Here is a 16,892-nt window from a genome sequence, read left to right on the forward strand (position 1 = left end):
AGTAAGTGGGCGTATTAATTGTTTTCCGCAGATGATGTTAGCAAGCTAAGCTGACGTTTTGAAATTCAGTGCGGAGGAAAAGTGCTATCGTGAAGGTTGGAGTTCGTCGGTCAAGAAAGCTTCTCTTACATATATTATTTATATTGTTTCACGGGGGAAGCAATATGGCTTCGGGCGGAGAGTAAGTAAATTGAAACAATTTGTCATGTACAATTTTGACTAAATGTAAATGTACCTAAATATTTACTTCCAAGTGAGCGACTTCACTAAGCTAGCTGGCTATGGTAACAGGTTATGCTCCAGTATGATAGCATTAGCTGTCCTGGTGATGGCGAGGGTTTAACACTGGCGACGATTTATTACAAGGCCTCAAATTATACTTCGTATGTAAGTTAGTTATTGTTTTTGTTTTTAATGTTAGCGCTCCCATTTTCTCTATAAGCATAGCTAGCTAGCTGAGAAATCACGGTAATTGGAAGTATTACCTCGTCAGTACGCTGCTGGTTAGCTAGCGTTAGGCTAATGTGTCCTGCCAACAGACCGTACTGAGTCATTCTGTGGTGGAGGCTTTGGCCTACCGGCATCAAGCATGTTTATACGAACCTCGGAGTCATTGTTTGACTATCTCCAAACTTGCTAGCAAGCTAAAGGTTGAACATAACCTAACAGTTCACCTTGGTTGATTTAAGTACGACGATTAATCGAATTTGATCGTTTACGCTAGCTAGTTGGCTATATTAGCTTAGTCACATATATTGGCTAACTAACGTTAGTTGGGTTAGCTAGTTAGCTAAGATAGCTCCTGTACCATCCCACAAACCTACCTGCCGATTTTAGATAGCTAGCGCTAGGTTGGCAAGGATCAGACTGACATTTCAGTGTTTTGGTTAAGAAAGTTGGATAGCTACATCTTATGGTATTAGCTAATTTTGGGTTAAATTAATCAAAGACGAGCGTGTTTATGTCGGTTCACACTAGTTCGCCAAAATGGTAGTTATATCCTAAACAGTTTCACAGAAGTCACTCTTGACTACTTTACTGACTGAAGAGCTCGCGCTAGCTCACGTTATTGTTAGCTGCTTTATTCGCTTGATGTAGCATTTGCTGTGTCATTCGGGCATCTGACAAGGTAGGTTAACTACCCAGTTTACTAATCTGGAATGTAACTGAAAGGCGCTGACATTTATTGAATGTATAACGTTCACTGAGGTATCGCCTACCAAGTAGGATAATCACGTGTTTATATTGTTAGGATACAGCGTATATATTTTTAGCATTAAATTATGCTCGAATGCATGTTAGCCAGGTAGTTAACCTAGCTAGTTGACAGTGTGGGCCTCTGTAGTCCTGAAATATGTAATTATTAATCGTAGTGATACAGTAAAACGATAAATGGTCATGTTCACAGCCAGTTTAGCATACTGAATGTACTCTTCTTTTTTTTTCTTTCCACCTTTGCCAGCACCAAAGCTACCAACTAGCTAGCGGTTAATGGATTGCGACGCAAATAGCGATAGCTAAGTTACATATTGCTAGCTAGCTACGTGCTACGTCAGTGATTTTATGTTCTTTTGTAGAATACGATAGATACTAACGTTAGAGCAAAAATGTTTTCTTAACCCATCTCAGATTATGCCACATGTGGATTTAGCAATGCTTATTTACATATGTAAACACAAGGCTTGTGCATTCTAAAGAACTTGTTAATAACAAACGATGTGAACAAAGTGTATTCAAAATGATATTTCGCTTTCGGCGAAGTGTAACTTTGTTACTTAATGTTGCCAAGTTCTGATTAGATTTTTTTCATTTACCATATTTACACAGATCCAAAAATGATGATCTTTCTACTGCCATTTTGAAACAAAAGAACAGACCTAACAGGTTGATTGTTGATGAATCCATCAATGAAGATAACAGTGTGGTCTCCCTCTCTCAGGTATGCCCTTGCCTCTGGGCATCTTTATGGACCTTTATGCTTCTGTTACTTGACCTTTTTTTTTTTTACGTATCCAAGCCACATGTTTGCTGTAACTGTCATTCTTGCAGGCCAAGATGGATGAGCTTCAGCTTTTCAGGGGGGACACTGTGCTTTTGAAGGGCAAAAAAAGGAGGGAGACGGTTTGTATCGTACTGTCCGATGACACCTGCTCTGATGAGAAGGTGCGCATGAACAGGGTAGTCCGCAACAACCTGAGGGTACGCCTTGGTGATGTCATCAGGTAACTCAGCCTGTGCCTGTTAAACATACTGTAGTAGTTTTAATTGTATATCTTAAGAGACCAAACATTTTTGTTACATGTATATGGAAAATGTACAAAAGTGCTAGGATTTAAAACCTTACTTCTACACACAAAATGAGCTTACTTTTGTTTTTAGCATTCAGCCATGCCCAGATGTGAAGTATGGGAAACGCATCCACGTTCTGCCCATTGATGACACGGTGGAAGGGATCACTGGCAATTTATTTGAGGTTTACCTCAAGCCATACTTTCTTGAAGCTTACAGGCCTATTCGCAAAGGTAAACATCCAAAATCCAAATTCAGCTTTGAATATAAAAGGCTAGAGTGTTAAGTATTAGGTGTGCATTCTGTTTTGACTTTATTGTTAATGAAGTTTATTATTTGTCCTCAACATAACTTGGGACCTTGTTTCAGTGATGAGATGGTAATGTTCTTGATCTTTCTTCATAGGTGATATCTTTCTTGTGAGGGGAGGCATGCGTGCTGTGGAATTTAAGGTGGTGGAAACTGACCCCAGCCCTTACTGCATAGTGGCTCCAGACACGGTCATTCACTGCGAAGGGGAACCTATCAAACGTGAGGTATGTGTAGAAGTCAAACATACTCTTACACTTAACATTTAATATGTGGTGTGCTCCAGCTGTTATTGCTGAACTTACTGCCTTTGCAGTGTAGGAAACAGCAGCAGTACAGTTACTCGCATAATTGAAGTGTTAATTTCCCCGTGCTAACTAAAGGCTTTAAAAGCAGATGGGGAGGTTCTTCCTCGGTCTTAAAAACAAAAAAAAAACACAACTTTCTTTTTCCCCAAAAGTATTCATTTTTTTAAATGGTGAGGTACTGTTTTTGTATGAAGAGCAGTTAAAATGCTAAGCATATCATGCAGAGCATGGTGATAATTACTTGTACTTAATCTGTGGTCTTTAATTCACCTGACTATATTAATAAAACACTGAGCCACATATTTGACAATGTGATAGTGTTGTTCATGCTGAAATCTGAACTTTGGAATTGTGTTGAAATCCTAAATATACTATTGGTGTGATAGGATGAGGAGGAATCTCTGAATGAGGTTGGCTACGACGATATCGGAGGTGTCCGGAAACAGCTGGCCCAGATTAAAGAAATGGTTGAGCTTCCACTCAGGCATCCAGCACTCTTTAAGGCCATTGGTGTGAAGGTTAGGATAGTGTATTATAAGATATTTAAGTAATTTTAAACTCAGACTTAATAGATGCTAATGGTGTTTTGATTTGTTGATTAGCCGCCTCGTGGCATTCTGTTGTATGGTCCCCCTGGAACTGGAAAAACTCTCATTGCCCGTGCTGTTGCAAATGAAACTGGAGCATTCTTTTTCCTCATCAACGGTGAGGCAAAAATAACCAAAGAAAAGAAACATTTTGATCTATAAAACCTTTCCTTTTATAGGTGGAGATATTTTGTGACATTTTTAGTTAATTCACATTCTGAACTCTACAGGTCCGGAAATCATGAGTAAACTGGCTGGTGAGTCTGAGAGCAACCTGCGTAAGGCTTTTGAAGAAGCTGAGAAGAATGCCCCTGCCATCATCTTCATTGATGAACTGGATGCTATCGCTCCCAAGAGAGAGAAGGTGGGCTCATTCAAATGTTACTACTTTTGCATTTGTTCTTATCTGTGTATGTGTTTTCCTTGACTAATTTACCATCATGATTTTTGTAAATTTAACTTTGTTACATAGGGTATCAACAAATTCATTAATAGCTCAAAGGTTGAGTTTTTTCCTTCCAGTGGATCAGTTTCATTCTCGTTGGGCTGTGGGGTTTGCTCTGTACTATGTAACGGTAGTCTGCGGGGTGGAGTAAGATGATCTTTGCCTGCCTCCTCAGACACACGGAGAAGTGGAGAGGCGCATCGTCTCTCAGCTACTCACCCTGATGGACGGCTTGAAGCAAAGGGCTCACGTCATCGTCATGGCAGCCACTAACAGACCCAACAGCATTGACCCAGCTCTAAGGCGATTTGGTGAGATTACTGGACCACTAAAAGCTTTTATACATCGTGTTTCATATCTTTTAGGAATATGTTCAGAGGTGCACCTCTTGAATAATGTGGACGTATAGTCTTTGTCCAGAAGAGATCTGGGCATTTTTTTTCCCCAGTTTGTCTTTTTAAAGAACATTTAAAGGGTCAATTTAATCTGTTAGTTATGTTCATCAATGTTATGGTTAGTTTAAGCATACATTATTGAATGATTAAGGTAACTGATGTGAGATTTAAACTGTCAACTCATACAGGCAGGTTTCAATAATGGCAAATCTCAATCATATTCAGATATGTTGCAGAGCTGACATAAATATAAGAGCAGTGAATGACTAAAGTTGAAATCATGATGCTGTTTAATTAATTGAGTATATTTATTCTCTTCCAAAATGGAGTAATGGTTTAGCACTATGTATGCATATAACAGCAAGCAGCATTCTTCCATCTGTAAAAATCCCTGGGGGGAATAATTGTCTGAAGAGTTTATGAAGGCATTCTATGAACCTGCAGTCATTGTGAACATTGTCTTTGTCTATAAGTCCTCCTTTATAAGTGGGTTATATGTGGGTTTTCCCATTCTTCTTAGGCATAGGGAAATATCTTAAGCTGTTGTGCATGGTAATCAGCAGGCTTTGGATAGAGAGTTTGAAGGGCACTGGAATAATTATTTGACTGAGTTAAACAAAAGAATAAAACAAAAAGCAGAAATGACATTTTCTTTTCACTATTTTCTTAGTATTATATCATGTCTATAACAAGAGCATGAAATGCAGAACAGTGTTTCATGGTTTTTAGAAACACTGCAATTGACATCTTACTAATTTAAGAGTAATTTGGATTTCAGGTGTATTCTGATGTTAGTAAGCTCTCTTTTAAATTGGAATTATTATAATAATAAATTAGCTATTCAGATTTTTCCAATATGGAAAAATTAACTGTTAATTCTCCAAGTTGTATTCTGAAGGCATTCCCGCATTAGTTTAGAAAAAGCCACAGTGCTCTTGCTCAACTGCAGTCAGGTTTTTTTAAATATCAGAATCTGCAGAATCAGAGTAAAATGTTAACTTTCAGACCAGTGGCTGAGAGAGCATAATTTCTGTTTACAGGACGCTTTGACAGAGAGGTGGACATCGGTATTCCCGATGCAACTGGTAGACTGGAGATCCTGCAGATTCACACCAAGAACATGAAACTGGCTGACGATGTGGATCTAGAGCAGGTGTGTGTGCATGTGCATGCACACGTATGATGTGGACATTAAATCCTGTGTTCTTGCACATTATTTCTGATATACAATGCATTTATTTTATATATTATAAACAGAATTAAAAAATAATTATTGGTGAACACTTCATGTGAGGTGAAGTGATTCAGCAACACACCCCTGAGTAAATTTGGGGACTTGTGTGACTAGCATATTGCAACCCACTTATCAGCTATATAAGATCTGATATTAGGATAAGGATGGAGAAAAAGAAACTGCAGCCCTAATTCTGGAAATAATCCTAAAGTCTAGTGGCTTTTATGCATTCATGGAAAGATAACTTGTCAAAAGGGTCCAGAGGATGGCACAAAGTAGAAAAATCTCTTCTTGGGAATGGCCTCGGATGCATGCTTTCAGTTTAGACATGGAAATGAATACTTTTGAGGCTTTTTTTTTTTTAAGTGAATGAAAAGGGGGTAGAGTGATCATACTTGTTCAGAGCCATAGTGATGTCAGCAGACATGAACCAGCTGCACCAGATGGTTTTGCTTGCACTGACAAAAAAACCTAAAAAACAAAAATCATAGAGCTGCTTGTCAGACACAGGTGGTCAGGTTATGTTTCTGTGGGTGATCCAGATATGGTGGTATCTTTGTCTTCTACATCTTGAAATGATCCTCAATTGGGAACTAACAAAATGTCCTTGCTGCTGTTTGCTAACACTGCACCTTAGAAATGGGCTATATAAGATATTGAGGCATTTTTTAAACTGTTCATCTTGATTTTCTCCTTGAGAGCTCAGTCAAATTTATTGATTGGTTTATTTAGAGCTTTTGTCACAACAGCTGTTTCACGAAGCAGCCTTACTGGCCCGGTAAACATTCGTGCATGTAGAGAGTTTTAGTGAAAAAATAGGTAGACCTATTTTGCATATTTAGATTTCTTTATGCTAGGAACCAGGATCACAGTGTCTACAGTGCAAAGATATTTAGTTATCCAAACTACTGGTGAAGCTTGTTTCTTTTTTTGTTTGGTTTTTTTTGTAATAGTCGTAGTAAATGTGTGAAATCAGTTCTTAAATGGCTGCATTTTTTTATAATTCAGTTTTAGGTGAATTTGTTTAAACATGTCACACAGTCTCTGGCTTGATATAAGGAGAGAAATGGATCTATGTAGTAAATGCTTTAGTGAACTTGGTGGTAGCCTTTTTCTCACAAGAAAATAAAGCCTTGCTGTTAATATTGGGACTTGGGCTTTGGATCTTACAATCAATCTCTCGTGTTGTTCAGGTTGCCAATGAGACCCATGGCCATGTGGGTGCTGATCTTGCAGCTCTGTGCTCAGAGGCTGCGCTGCAGGCCATCCGTAAGAAGATGGACCTCATTGACCTGGAGGATGAGACAATCGATGCAGAGGTCATGAACTCCCTGGCTGTCACCATGGATGACTTCAGGGTATGAATGTTAACTTTACTGCAAAATGTGCATTGTAATCAAGTTGTCTGAAAAAATACCATCTTAATATATGGGCCCTATTTTGTTGAAATGTTGGAAGTCTTAATAGAAGATGGAAAGTTGTGCTTTGTTATAAATATGCAAAGCTTGTCTGTTGCTTTTCAGTGGGCCTTAAGCCAGAGCAACCCCTCTGCTCTACGTGAAACTGTGGTTGAAGTGCCCAACATCACCTGGGAGGACATTGGTGGTCTTGATGATGTCAAAAGGGAGCTGCAGGAGCTTGTGCAGGTAAGCAGCTTAACTTCTCCATCCAAAGGTTTTTAAGCTGCCATCAAACCTTCTGTCCTATATATTCTTTGTTTTGATGTGAACGCTCTTGTACCTTGTAGTACCCAGTGGAGCATCCAGACAAATTCCTGAAGTTTGGCATGACCCCATCTAAGGGTGTGCTCTTCTATGGACCACCAGGGTGTGGTAAAACTCTCCTGGCCAAGGCCATTGCCAATGAGTGCCAGGCCAACTTCATCTCTATCAAAGGCCCAGAACTGCTCACCATGTGGTTTGGAGAGTCTGAGGCCAATGTCCGTGAGATTTTTGATAAGGTAAGAGAAACATGTATCTATAATGTAATTGTTACATATTGCAGATGTTACTTTCATGCTTTGTTGTGTATTATGAATTGCTATTTGTCTTATGAATCAGTAGGATAGACTCTGCAGTAGTGTGAAATTTGTGCAGTTTTGCATGTTGTCATGAAAACCAAACACTCTGGCCAGTGGTCTAGCTGAAGTGGCTGGGTGCCTTAAAACCTAGTCAGAAAGCTTGCACAGTAAGACCATTAGTAAATATTTGTAACAAGCTAATAAATTAATACAAAACCAATATTCAAGTTAAAAACCATAATTCGTTAAGTGGCTGTGCAATCAGATGTAATGTACAGCCATGTCGGGGTCCTGCAAATCCTTAATTTCGCAATAATGAGTGTTTTTATCTTTGTTCCTTAATTGGCCTTTTAGCTAAAGGATAATTTTAGCAAAAACATTTTAACCATAAACCTTGGTCATTTTAAGTAATTTAAAATCAAGATGATGGAGAAATTGGTGTGGTGAAATTGGTGCATTTTCTTCCAGGCACGTCAAGCTGCTCCCTGTGTGCTCTTCTTCGATGAGTTGGACTCTATCGCCAAGGCCCGTGGTGGGAGTGTTGGTGATGGGGGTGGAGCCGCTGACCGTGTCATCAACCAGATCCTTACCGAGATGGATGGCATGTCCAGCAAGAAGAATGTCTTCATCATTGGCGCCACCAATAGGCCAGATATTATTGACCCCGCGATTCTCCGGCCTGGCCGTTTGGACCAACTCATCTACATCCCACTGCCAGACGAGAAGTCTCGTATGGCTATCCTGAAGGCCAACCTCAGGAAATCCCCTATTGCAAAGGTAAGTTTAATCAGAAGCCCATAATTATTTGCCTGAGCCTTTTTAGTAATTGTTGGCACTTTTTCTGCATTGGTTGACTGGGCTGTTTTTAACAACCAGGTTAAACAGGATGCTTTTGATGTATACATTTTTTTTTTCTTCCAGTTTTTCCTGCAAGTTACTATTTTTCATTCTTCATTGTAGTGAAATAATAAACAGAAATAAATAAATACATTTTGCTTTCTCATTTAAGGATGTGGACCTAGACTTCCTGGCCAAGATGACCAATGGTTTTTCTGGGGCTGACTTGACCGAGATTTGCCAGAGGGCCTGTAAACTAGCTATCCGTGAGTCCATTGAGAACGAGATTAGGAGGGAACGCGAGAGGCAGACCAACCCCTCAGCAATGGTGGGTTGCTTTTTTGTCTTTGTGTTTTGTTGTCTCGGGTGCAGCACTTTTGTTGGACTTTTACCTCTTGGGTGTGTTGTTCTTTGTTGGAACAGCAGATTGAAATGACATTTCTTGTGGTTTACCTCATTGTGTTTAGGAGGTGGAGGAGGATGACCCTGTGCCTGAGATCAGGAAGGACCACTTTGAGGAGGCAATGCGTTTTGCCCGCCGCTCCGTCAGTGACAATGACATCCGCAAATATGAGATGTTTGCACAGACCCTGCAGCAAAGCAGAGGCTTTGGAAGCTTCAGGTAAAGCTTTAATGAGGCAAAAGTCAGAGGTTTTTGGATGTGTGCATTGTGGGCTGTATGCCAGGATTAGTGATTTTGACTAATCAGTCACCTGGTTAGCATCAACTTCGGCCAATTATTTTATTAATTTGATTACTTGTGGAAGAAAACTCCTGCGTCATCGGCCGCCCTGCTCTAAATGTCATCAGCTGAATTCTGATAATGCTTCTGCCACGTCATTAAAATTTTATCAACTGCTGACTACAAAGGGCACTGTCTTTGGATGCACTGATTTTGGTAACTTGACCATTGAACCTCCAACTTCTAGATTCCCCTCCAGTAACCAAGGAGGAAGTGGACCAAGCCAGGGCTCTGCTGGTGGCAGTGGAGGAAACGTCTTCAATGAGGACAATGATGACGACCTTTATGGATAAATGTGACTACGTGGATGATCTACCCAATACAGGCCACCATGTACAAAAAATTCAACCAATGAAAATTCCACATTTTTAGGACTCTGTGCTTTTGATGTTTGTTTTTCCTTTTTTTCCTTTCTTTTTATTATATCCCCTTTCCTCCCCCTGTTGGAGAAAAGCATGTAGCTGCTTGTATTTTGCTCCAGTTTGTGAAAGGATGCCTCTTGCAGAGCATTTGATTTTGATGTAAAGTGGTTGGGGGCACATTTAAGTGAATAAATACACAGTAGAGTGGCTTCATTCTTAACTTTTCACAACCTTGACAAGCAGCTTTAGTGGTGGGATTTAATGCTAGCCTGTTGAAAGAATAAAAAAGAAAATGAAAAAAATATTGCTAATTGCATCATTTTTTATGAATGTAGCATATAATGTATTACAAGTTTGAAAAATGTAAAAAAAAAAAATATAAAATAAAGTTTAAAAAATGGGCCCAACTTCACTTTGTGTCTGCCTGGATGTTTTAACATCAGTAAGTAAAACAACTTGTGTACTGTCCCAGGGAATCAGTCCTAATTGGGTTGAATGACAAATGTAAACCTGTGCATTAAATGACTAACGTTAATTTGTAGAACTGGGTAGGACTGTTTACTTCAATGTTAGCAGTTGTATTTTGGAGTGGCTAGTGTCTGCTTTATAGTATCAGTATATTGTAAGAAATGTACTAATTTTTATTTGCATTTAAAAGTACAAATAGTCCAAATGAATGTTAGATAAATAACATCTCTTGTAAATCAAACCTGTAGTCTTCTTGCTGTTTGAAAACCGATAAATCATGTTCGTGCATGAAACATTTTAATTTTGTTTTGCAAGTTTCTACTTCGAAACTAATAATGGTTTCTAATGTTTCTAATAATGGTGCAAGATTCACCGCTATAGTTGGAATAAGTATTTCATTCCTGTTAAAGGACTCAATCTGCTTCATGTCCTTATGCGATAAACTGAAATCACCTATTTTCAAAGAACAAAAAAGATGATTGTAATAAATCTAATGATATATAATTGATTCCAGGTGCAATTATGTTGAAAGTATTCAGATTTCCTTTATAGTACTTTTGCCCACACCATATATAATCTGAATCAGGCCTAACCATTCCTAACCTGGGCTGAATAACTAGACTCTAACCCTAACTAATTCTCCCTGCTACAGTGGAATCAGACTGGAATAGCTTAATAAAGGGGAAAATGCTAGGCTTAATATCACCAAAGTCAGCAGATGTAGGTCTACAAAGGAAATATCACACACCTATAACTTGTTGCCTAGGATCTGAATAGTAAAACTTGACAAAACTGTATAGTTATCTGTCAATACGGATCGGACAATATTGTCAATGACCACAAGGTGGCATAATATTTAAGACAAAATTAATTAGAATCTGAGAAGTAGACCTTTTGAAAAATAGGTGGTTAGAGGAACCATTTTAAAACAATAAAATAGTCAAAAATAATTTAAGCCATATTTTTATATTTTAAAAATGTACCTATAAAATGTGTATGTCAGAGATTACCTCAATGTTTTGCTTAATCCTAGATGAAGTGACACTTTTTGGGATGCAAATAACTCCTCTCTGCACATGCCACCTGTACAACATAAAGCCACTATGTTTTACAGCTATAATAAACAGAGCTGCATAAAAAGAGACAGATAGCTACAGTCTTAGTGATTCTTACTTGTTTACATGTTATAATGGGGATAGATGTCACAATCATAAGCAATGTAATTTCACACTGATACATGCATTGTTTTCTACTAGAAGGTGGGCCTTAAATTCTGGATGAAAGGCCCCAGTGTGGTATCCACCCTCTCACCTGATGAGAACCTGGGCTGGGGTCTTGTAGCGGGCTGCCATATCCAGCAGCCTTGGGTTGTCCAGCAGCTCCGGTTCTCCAGAAGAAGCCCACGGTTGGTCAGGAGATTCAAGAGGACTATAGGCTGTCAGTGCCAGGCCTTGACTCTTACAGTGAGCCAACATCTGTGACTGGGTTAGATATGGATGACACTCCACCTTGGGAAGAGAGTCGGAAATATGAACAGTTAAGATCTGGCAAAAGTTAACTTATAGTCTTAAATTATATTCAGACAAATGTACATTAAATAAAGCAAGCAGAAATAGAGTAGAATTAAATGTCTGAGATGGTTAGATGCTGTTTTTCTGTTAAAAGACTTTTGATTCACCATAAGAAAGATTTGCAGAGGAGGTGACCAAGAGTCATTTTGGATGTTGGCCCCAGAACTTAATGAAGCTAACTTAAAGTAACCTTAAAAACAATTCTGGAGATGGAGAAGTTTCGAGAGGTCTTGAAGTTTCCTGGACACCTATTTAATCTAGGGTTTGATTAAATTTTAGTCCCAGTGGAGACCCACCATTGAGAATTCATTTAGTTTTTTATTTGTCTCCTTTTTATTCAGAGGCGATGTTTGAAAGTAATGACTGAAACTGCAAACAGTCTATTTACATCAAATAACATGTTGTGCACAAGCCTCGCAAATAAACCCCTTTAAAATTAACTAAATGTTAACTCTAAAAAAAATGCTAACTCTGATTATGCTAATGATACCTGGTTGACCACAGGTCTGTGCTTTCCAAAGCTGAGAATGTCATCCATTTTTCTGGCATTAAAATCCATGTGTGAAAATGATGTCTCATGCTCCCTGAACCACTCTTGCACAATTTGAGCCCAATGAATCCTGGCATTGTTATCTTGGAATATGCCCGTGCCATCAGGGAAGAAAAAAATCCATTGATGGAATAACCTGATCATTCAGTATATTCAGGTAGTCAGCTGACCTCATTCTTTGGGCACATAATGTTGCTGAACCTAGACTTGACCAACTGCAGCAACCCCAGATCATAGCACTGCCCCCACAGGCTTGTACGGTAGGCACTAGGCATGATGGGTGCATCACTTCAGCCGCCTCTCTTCCTACCCTGATGCGCCCATCACTCTGGAACAGGGTAAATCTGGACTCATCAGACCGCATGACCTTCTTTGCTCCAGAGTCCAAGCTTTATGCTTCCTAGCATATTGAAGCCGTTTTTGCCAGTTAGCCTCACTGACAAGTGGTTTTCTTAAGGCTACACAGCTGTTTAGTCCCAATCCCTTGAGTTCCCTTTGCATTGTGTGTGTGGAAATGCTCTTACTTTCACTATTAAACATATCCCTGAGTTCTACTGCTGTTTTTCTACGATTTGATTTCACTACAAGTTTAAGTGATTGCTGATCCCGTTCATTCAAGATTTTTTTCCGACCACATTCCTTCCTCAAAGATGATGTTTCCCCACTGTCCTTCCACTTTTTAATAATGCGTTGAACAGTTCTTAACCCGAATTTAGTAGTTTCAGCAGTCTCCTTAGATGTTTTCTCTGCTTGATGCATGCCAATAATTTGACCCTTCTAAAACAGATTAACATTTTTTTTATGACCACAGGATGTGTGTTTCGAGATGGTTCTTTAACAAATGAGAAGCTACTCACTACATCAGTTAGGGTTAAATAAGTTGTTGCCACTGAAACATAATCACCCATGCAGTAATTATCCAATGGGAGGCTCTTGACCATTTGCTTAGTTAAATCCAGGTGGTGACCTTTTTTTGGCCAGGCAGTTTATGTCAATTTGGAAAACACGTTCAAGGTAAATTGTGTCTAAGCATAGAAGGTGACCTAGCGAATAAAGAATATTTTATAATAGTGATTAAAATGTACTTTTGGTACAGTAAGCGACAACAGCTAAAAGTGATCATCTCAGCGTGTGACCATTTACATCAGTGTAGTGAAACACAATCTGCTGATTTAATGCTTTCGTTTTTGGTAAACAAAAGTTTTAAACATTGCATTCACTGTTTGAAATTATTAACGTTAGGTCCCTTGTTTGACTTTCTCAATAGGACATTATTTCATGCTACTGCTAAGCACAATCCTAAGAAAAATTAATCATTCACTCCCATAACCCAGTTTGTCTTTCTGTTTCTTAATTTTTTTTTAACAATTCACTGGTTTAAATGCTGTATGCATTGGATATTATCATGAATCTCTTACCTTCTTATGTTTCAGACTGGTTCAGTTGTGAAAAGCACGAGTTCAAAGTTTTCATTTACCCCTTAGCTAAAGGGAAGGGGAAAATCCAAAGTACAACAGCGTTCAAAGCTAGTGGACACCAGTACAACATCCAAAAGGATAAATAATATGAGAAATACTACTAAATACTACTCCTTTGTAGTAACTTAACTCTATTCAGTAACTCTATACAGTCAATAGACAGAAAGTAAAAGAATATTTCTGTTCACAATTTAACCAGTGGCAAAGGGTAGATGTCAAAATATTTCAAATAATATGAATGACTTGATGATAATGCAAAGAGAAGATTATGCCTCAGCTTTTCAAGTCATGTTAGACATGTTAGTCTATGTCAGCATAGTAATGGTTCATTGAAAGGGTAACACAACAAGTCCACAAGGAGAGTTAGTAGTGTTAGTGGCAGCTGAAGCATAAAACAAATAAATAGATCAGTCAAATCACATCATATAATTTCATATCAAATCATATCTGCCAAGTCTCATCATTCTCTTAATTTGTTTGGATAGATTACTGAACGTATACATAAGACATTTCTAAAGATTCTATAAAGTAAGGAAGGGACATGAGCTCATACACATTGGCCATACTACAGGCTACTAAGAAACCACTTTATATAATAAATGAGTCATGAACTCAGGACCAGACTATTGTTCTAAGTGTCAATTTAGTTATTATTATAAGTGCTAAAAGAGCCCTGTGTTCTGTTTCAGTACTTTATGTAACAATCCTCAAATTTACTTTACTCTGGTTGAACAGGTATGACTGGTGCACTTTTAAACTTTTAATGGGTTGGTCTCTCAAAGAGCCTAACTGACAACATAATGCTGCATACTGAATAGAGGCAGAGGTACATTCTTAGGTGCTCAGGACTCCTTAGCTGGCCAAACCACTCTTACCAGACAAACAGCGCAGATGTCTTTCTCACACGTGCTCCAAGTACTGTGTCAACAGTGAGCTCAGTGCAAGGCCCACTTGTCTTCCCTTATGTGGTCAGGCAAGCCCACTGTCTTAGTCAACCCACACTGATGAAAAAAACCCTGCAGGAACCTTCTAGAGTACTGTTTGATTTTATAAGGCCAGGATTAACCTCTAATTTCAACAGTCCTATTATAGTTATAACATCTGTTACATCTATAAATATTATGCTGGTTAAATGTGATGTGTTGTTACTGGGTGAGGAGGTTATGCAGTAGGATTGTTTATTTTTTAAAAAGCAGATTTTTTGATCTGCCTTTTAAAGCTTTGCTGATAATTGTCTATGCACTTGTTTGGTTTTAAGCATAAGATGATGCAAGTACTCTGTCAAAGAAGTGGTCATCATTTAAGTTGATTCACATAAACAAAAGAGGAAAAAATAAGGGTACTGATGCTTCATAAAACTGAGTGAGAAATACATTTTAAAAATAAGTATGTGCTTACTCAAATATATGATTAAAGCATTTTCCATTCGCTTGGCAAATAGTTTAAAAGAGCCTGTCACATGTCCATTAGGTGCCTTTGTAGGCCTTTGATACAGTGTAGCACATCACCAAGACAATGAAGGAATGAATGTGAAAGGATGAAAATTACCTTCATTAAAAGAACACCCTGGACTATTGATAGCCAGGTGTCAGCTCAAAATTGTTATATTACTACTTTATGAACATATCCCAAATAACATTAAAGTTATTTATCATTAGATCCTTACCTCAACTGTTTTAAGAACAGCTTCAGACTAGCAGCTGATGGTAACTAAAGGAAACCTTGATATGCGTCACCTACGTTACATGCCACCTACAACTCTTGCATAAATCCAAACTAATTGTCTCCATGAGTCATTTTAATTCCTAATGCAGAGAAGAAGGTGCTTCTCTTTTTCACAAGATGGCAGTCAATAATTCTGAAATTTCTAAAGCTGGTTTGGTATGTAAAATGATTTTACAAACCAATGAAACATTTATGGCAACACACAGAGAGAGAGAGAGAGAGAGAGAGAGAGAGAGAGAGAGAGCACAGAATGTGTGCTGATGAAAAGTGCCCTCAGATTTAATTTAGACTTAAAGGCTTTCCTATAATCACCAGTTCAAATAATTAAATGAGATTGCAGTCATGGGACATACAGCAGTAATCCATAGAAATGCCACACCTTGTACAATATAATGGTGTGACACTGTAAAATGTCATGCAGTTTACCTGTCAGTGGAAAGGTTTTACCAGCACGTGTACCAGTCAGTGGAAAGGTTTTACCAGCACATGTACCAGTCAGTGGAAAGGTTTTACCAGCACGTGTACCAGTTAGTGGAAAGGTTTTACCAGCACATTTAACAGTCAGTGGAAAGATATTAACAGCACGTGTACCAGTCAGTGGAAAGATGCTGCTTGTTTCACTACAGGGTTTGAGCTATGAGCTGAGAGAATGTTCTGGAACTTGGCAGCAGCAGTGGGCAACCTTTAGGAACTGGACTGTGTCCAGAGCTTAACTGTTTCATCATCAAAGATGCATGCCTGCATAGATCATAGATCACTCACCAGTTTTCATTTTTATAGTGAAGTAGTGAAGGTTAACAGTGTCTAAACTGGGTCTTACCTTGAAATCCGAGGTCAAATTCTCCCAGAAGTTGTGTTTTCTCACTTATTTTCAAATAATAGTGAATTACAGTGAAATTTGGGGTACTTGGAAACCTATGCAATCTCCCATTTTAGCTTCCCAGTAGAAAGCATGACATCATGCATACCTAAACACATTCCTAACATCCCTTTTAAGGATGTTTGGGGAAGATAGTCCTTAGGCCATTCCAGTTGTCATCAGTGTAATGACATTCGGAATACTTTTAACCGGGAGTTAAGAGCACATGTCCAATGTAAGCAAGCAAAGCAATTCTGATCTGTCACACTTCTGACATTGTGACTGAGATAAAATTGGCTCTTTCAAAATATACTGTGAATTCCAACAAAAATACTGTGAATTGTTGTTTTTTTTAATATATATTCTAACTATGCTTTAACAAACCCGGTGCCATTAACTACTTAGTTATTAATATTAAAAGCAAAATATTTTACCTAAATATCTATTGAGACATATGTCACATAGACCAGTGATATATTTTTAAGTCCCTAGTATGGTATCGTCACGGAATGCTCGCCTCCCGCGAGGCACGTGGTTTGGCCAGCTACGTGCAGTGGGAGGCCTTTCGTTTGTGGCCACGCCTGCACACACCTGCACCTCGTTTCGTCTGTGCGTATTTAAACCCACGTCAGGGAATAGAGCGTCGTTGGTTATTGTTGACGTAGAGTGTGGATGTAACGTCGTAAATGTTTTGCTGTAATGTTCCCTTTATC

General features: G+C 38.6%; 1 protein-coding gene and 1 long non-coding RNA gene across 2 annotated transcripts; one reads left to right on the forward strand and one right to left on the reverse strand.

The window, feature by feature from the left end:
* The first annotated feature begins 50 nt into the window (after positions 1–50).
* vcp (valosin containing protein) lies at positions 51–9,940 on the forward strand. The gene is made up of 17 exons (XM_027028717.2): positions 51–181; positions 1,828–1,939; positions 2,050–2,222; positions 2,380–2,522; positions 2,695–2,825; positions 3,293–3,424; positions 3,509–3,611; positions 3,724–3,857; positions 4,114–4,249; positions 5,374–5,486; positions 6,761–6,925; positions 7,091–7,213; positions 7,315–7,527; positions 8,056–8,364; positions 8,597–8,752; positions 8,892–9,046; positions 9,354–9,940. The coding sequence occupies exons 1-17, from the start codon at positions 165–167 to the stop codon at positions 9,457–9,459; spliced, it is 2,421 nt and encodes an 806-aa protein (XP_026884518.1). The 5' UTR covers positions 51–164; the 3' UTR covers positions 9,460–9,940.
* Positions 9,941–11,417: 1,477 nt separating this feature from the next.
* LOC113589204 lies at positions 11,418–15,831 on the reverse strand. Its single transcript, XR_003411937.1, has 3 exons — positions 15,747–15,831; positions 13,536–13,601; positions 11,418–11,504 (listed from the first exon to the last, which is right to left on the reverse strand). It is a non-coding gene; the product is annotated as an uncharacterized LOC113589204 (long non-coding RNA).
* Between the last annotated feature and the right edge of the window lie 1,061 nt (positions 15,832–16,892).

Source organism: Electrophorus electricus, chromosome 9 (genome assembly GCF_013358815.1).
Source record: "Electrophorus electricus isolate fEleEle1 chromosome 9, fEleEle1.pri, whole genome shotgun sequence".
Taxonomy (NCBI): Eukaryota; Metazoa; Chordata; class Actinopteri; order Gymnotiformes; family Gymnotidae; genus Electrophorus; species Electrophorus electricus.

Bases quoted from the DNA above. Each gene is read 5' to 3' on its own strand.
- vcp (XM_027028717.2), top strand. The intron at 5,487-6,760 runs GTGTGTGTGCAT...CGTGTTGTTCAG, and splicing joins ACGATGTGGATCTAGAGCAG to GTTGCCAATGAGACCCATGG. The intron at 7,528-8,055 runs GTAAGAGAAACA...ATTTTCTTCCAG, and splicing joins TCCGTGAGATTTTTGATAAG to GCACGTCAAGCTGCTCCCTG.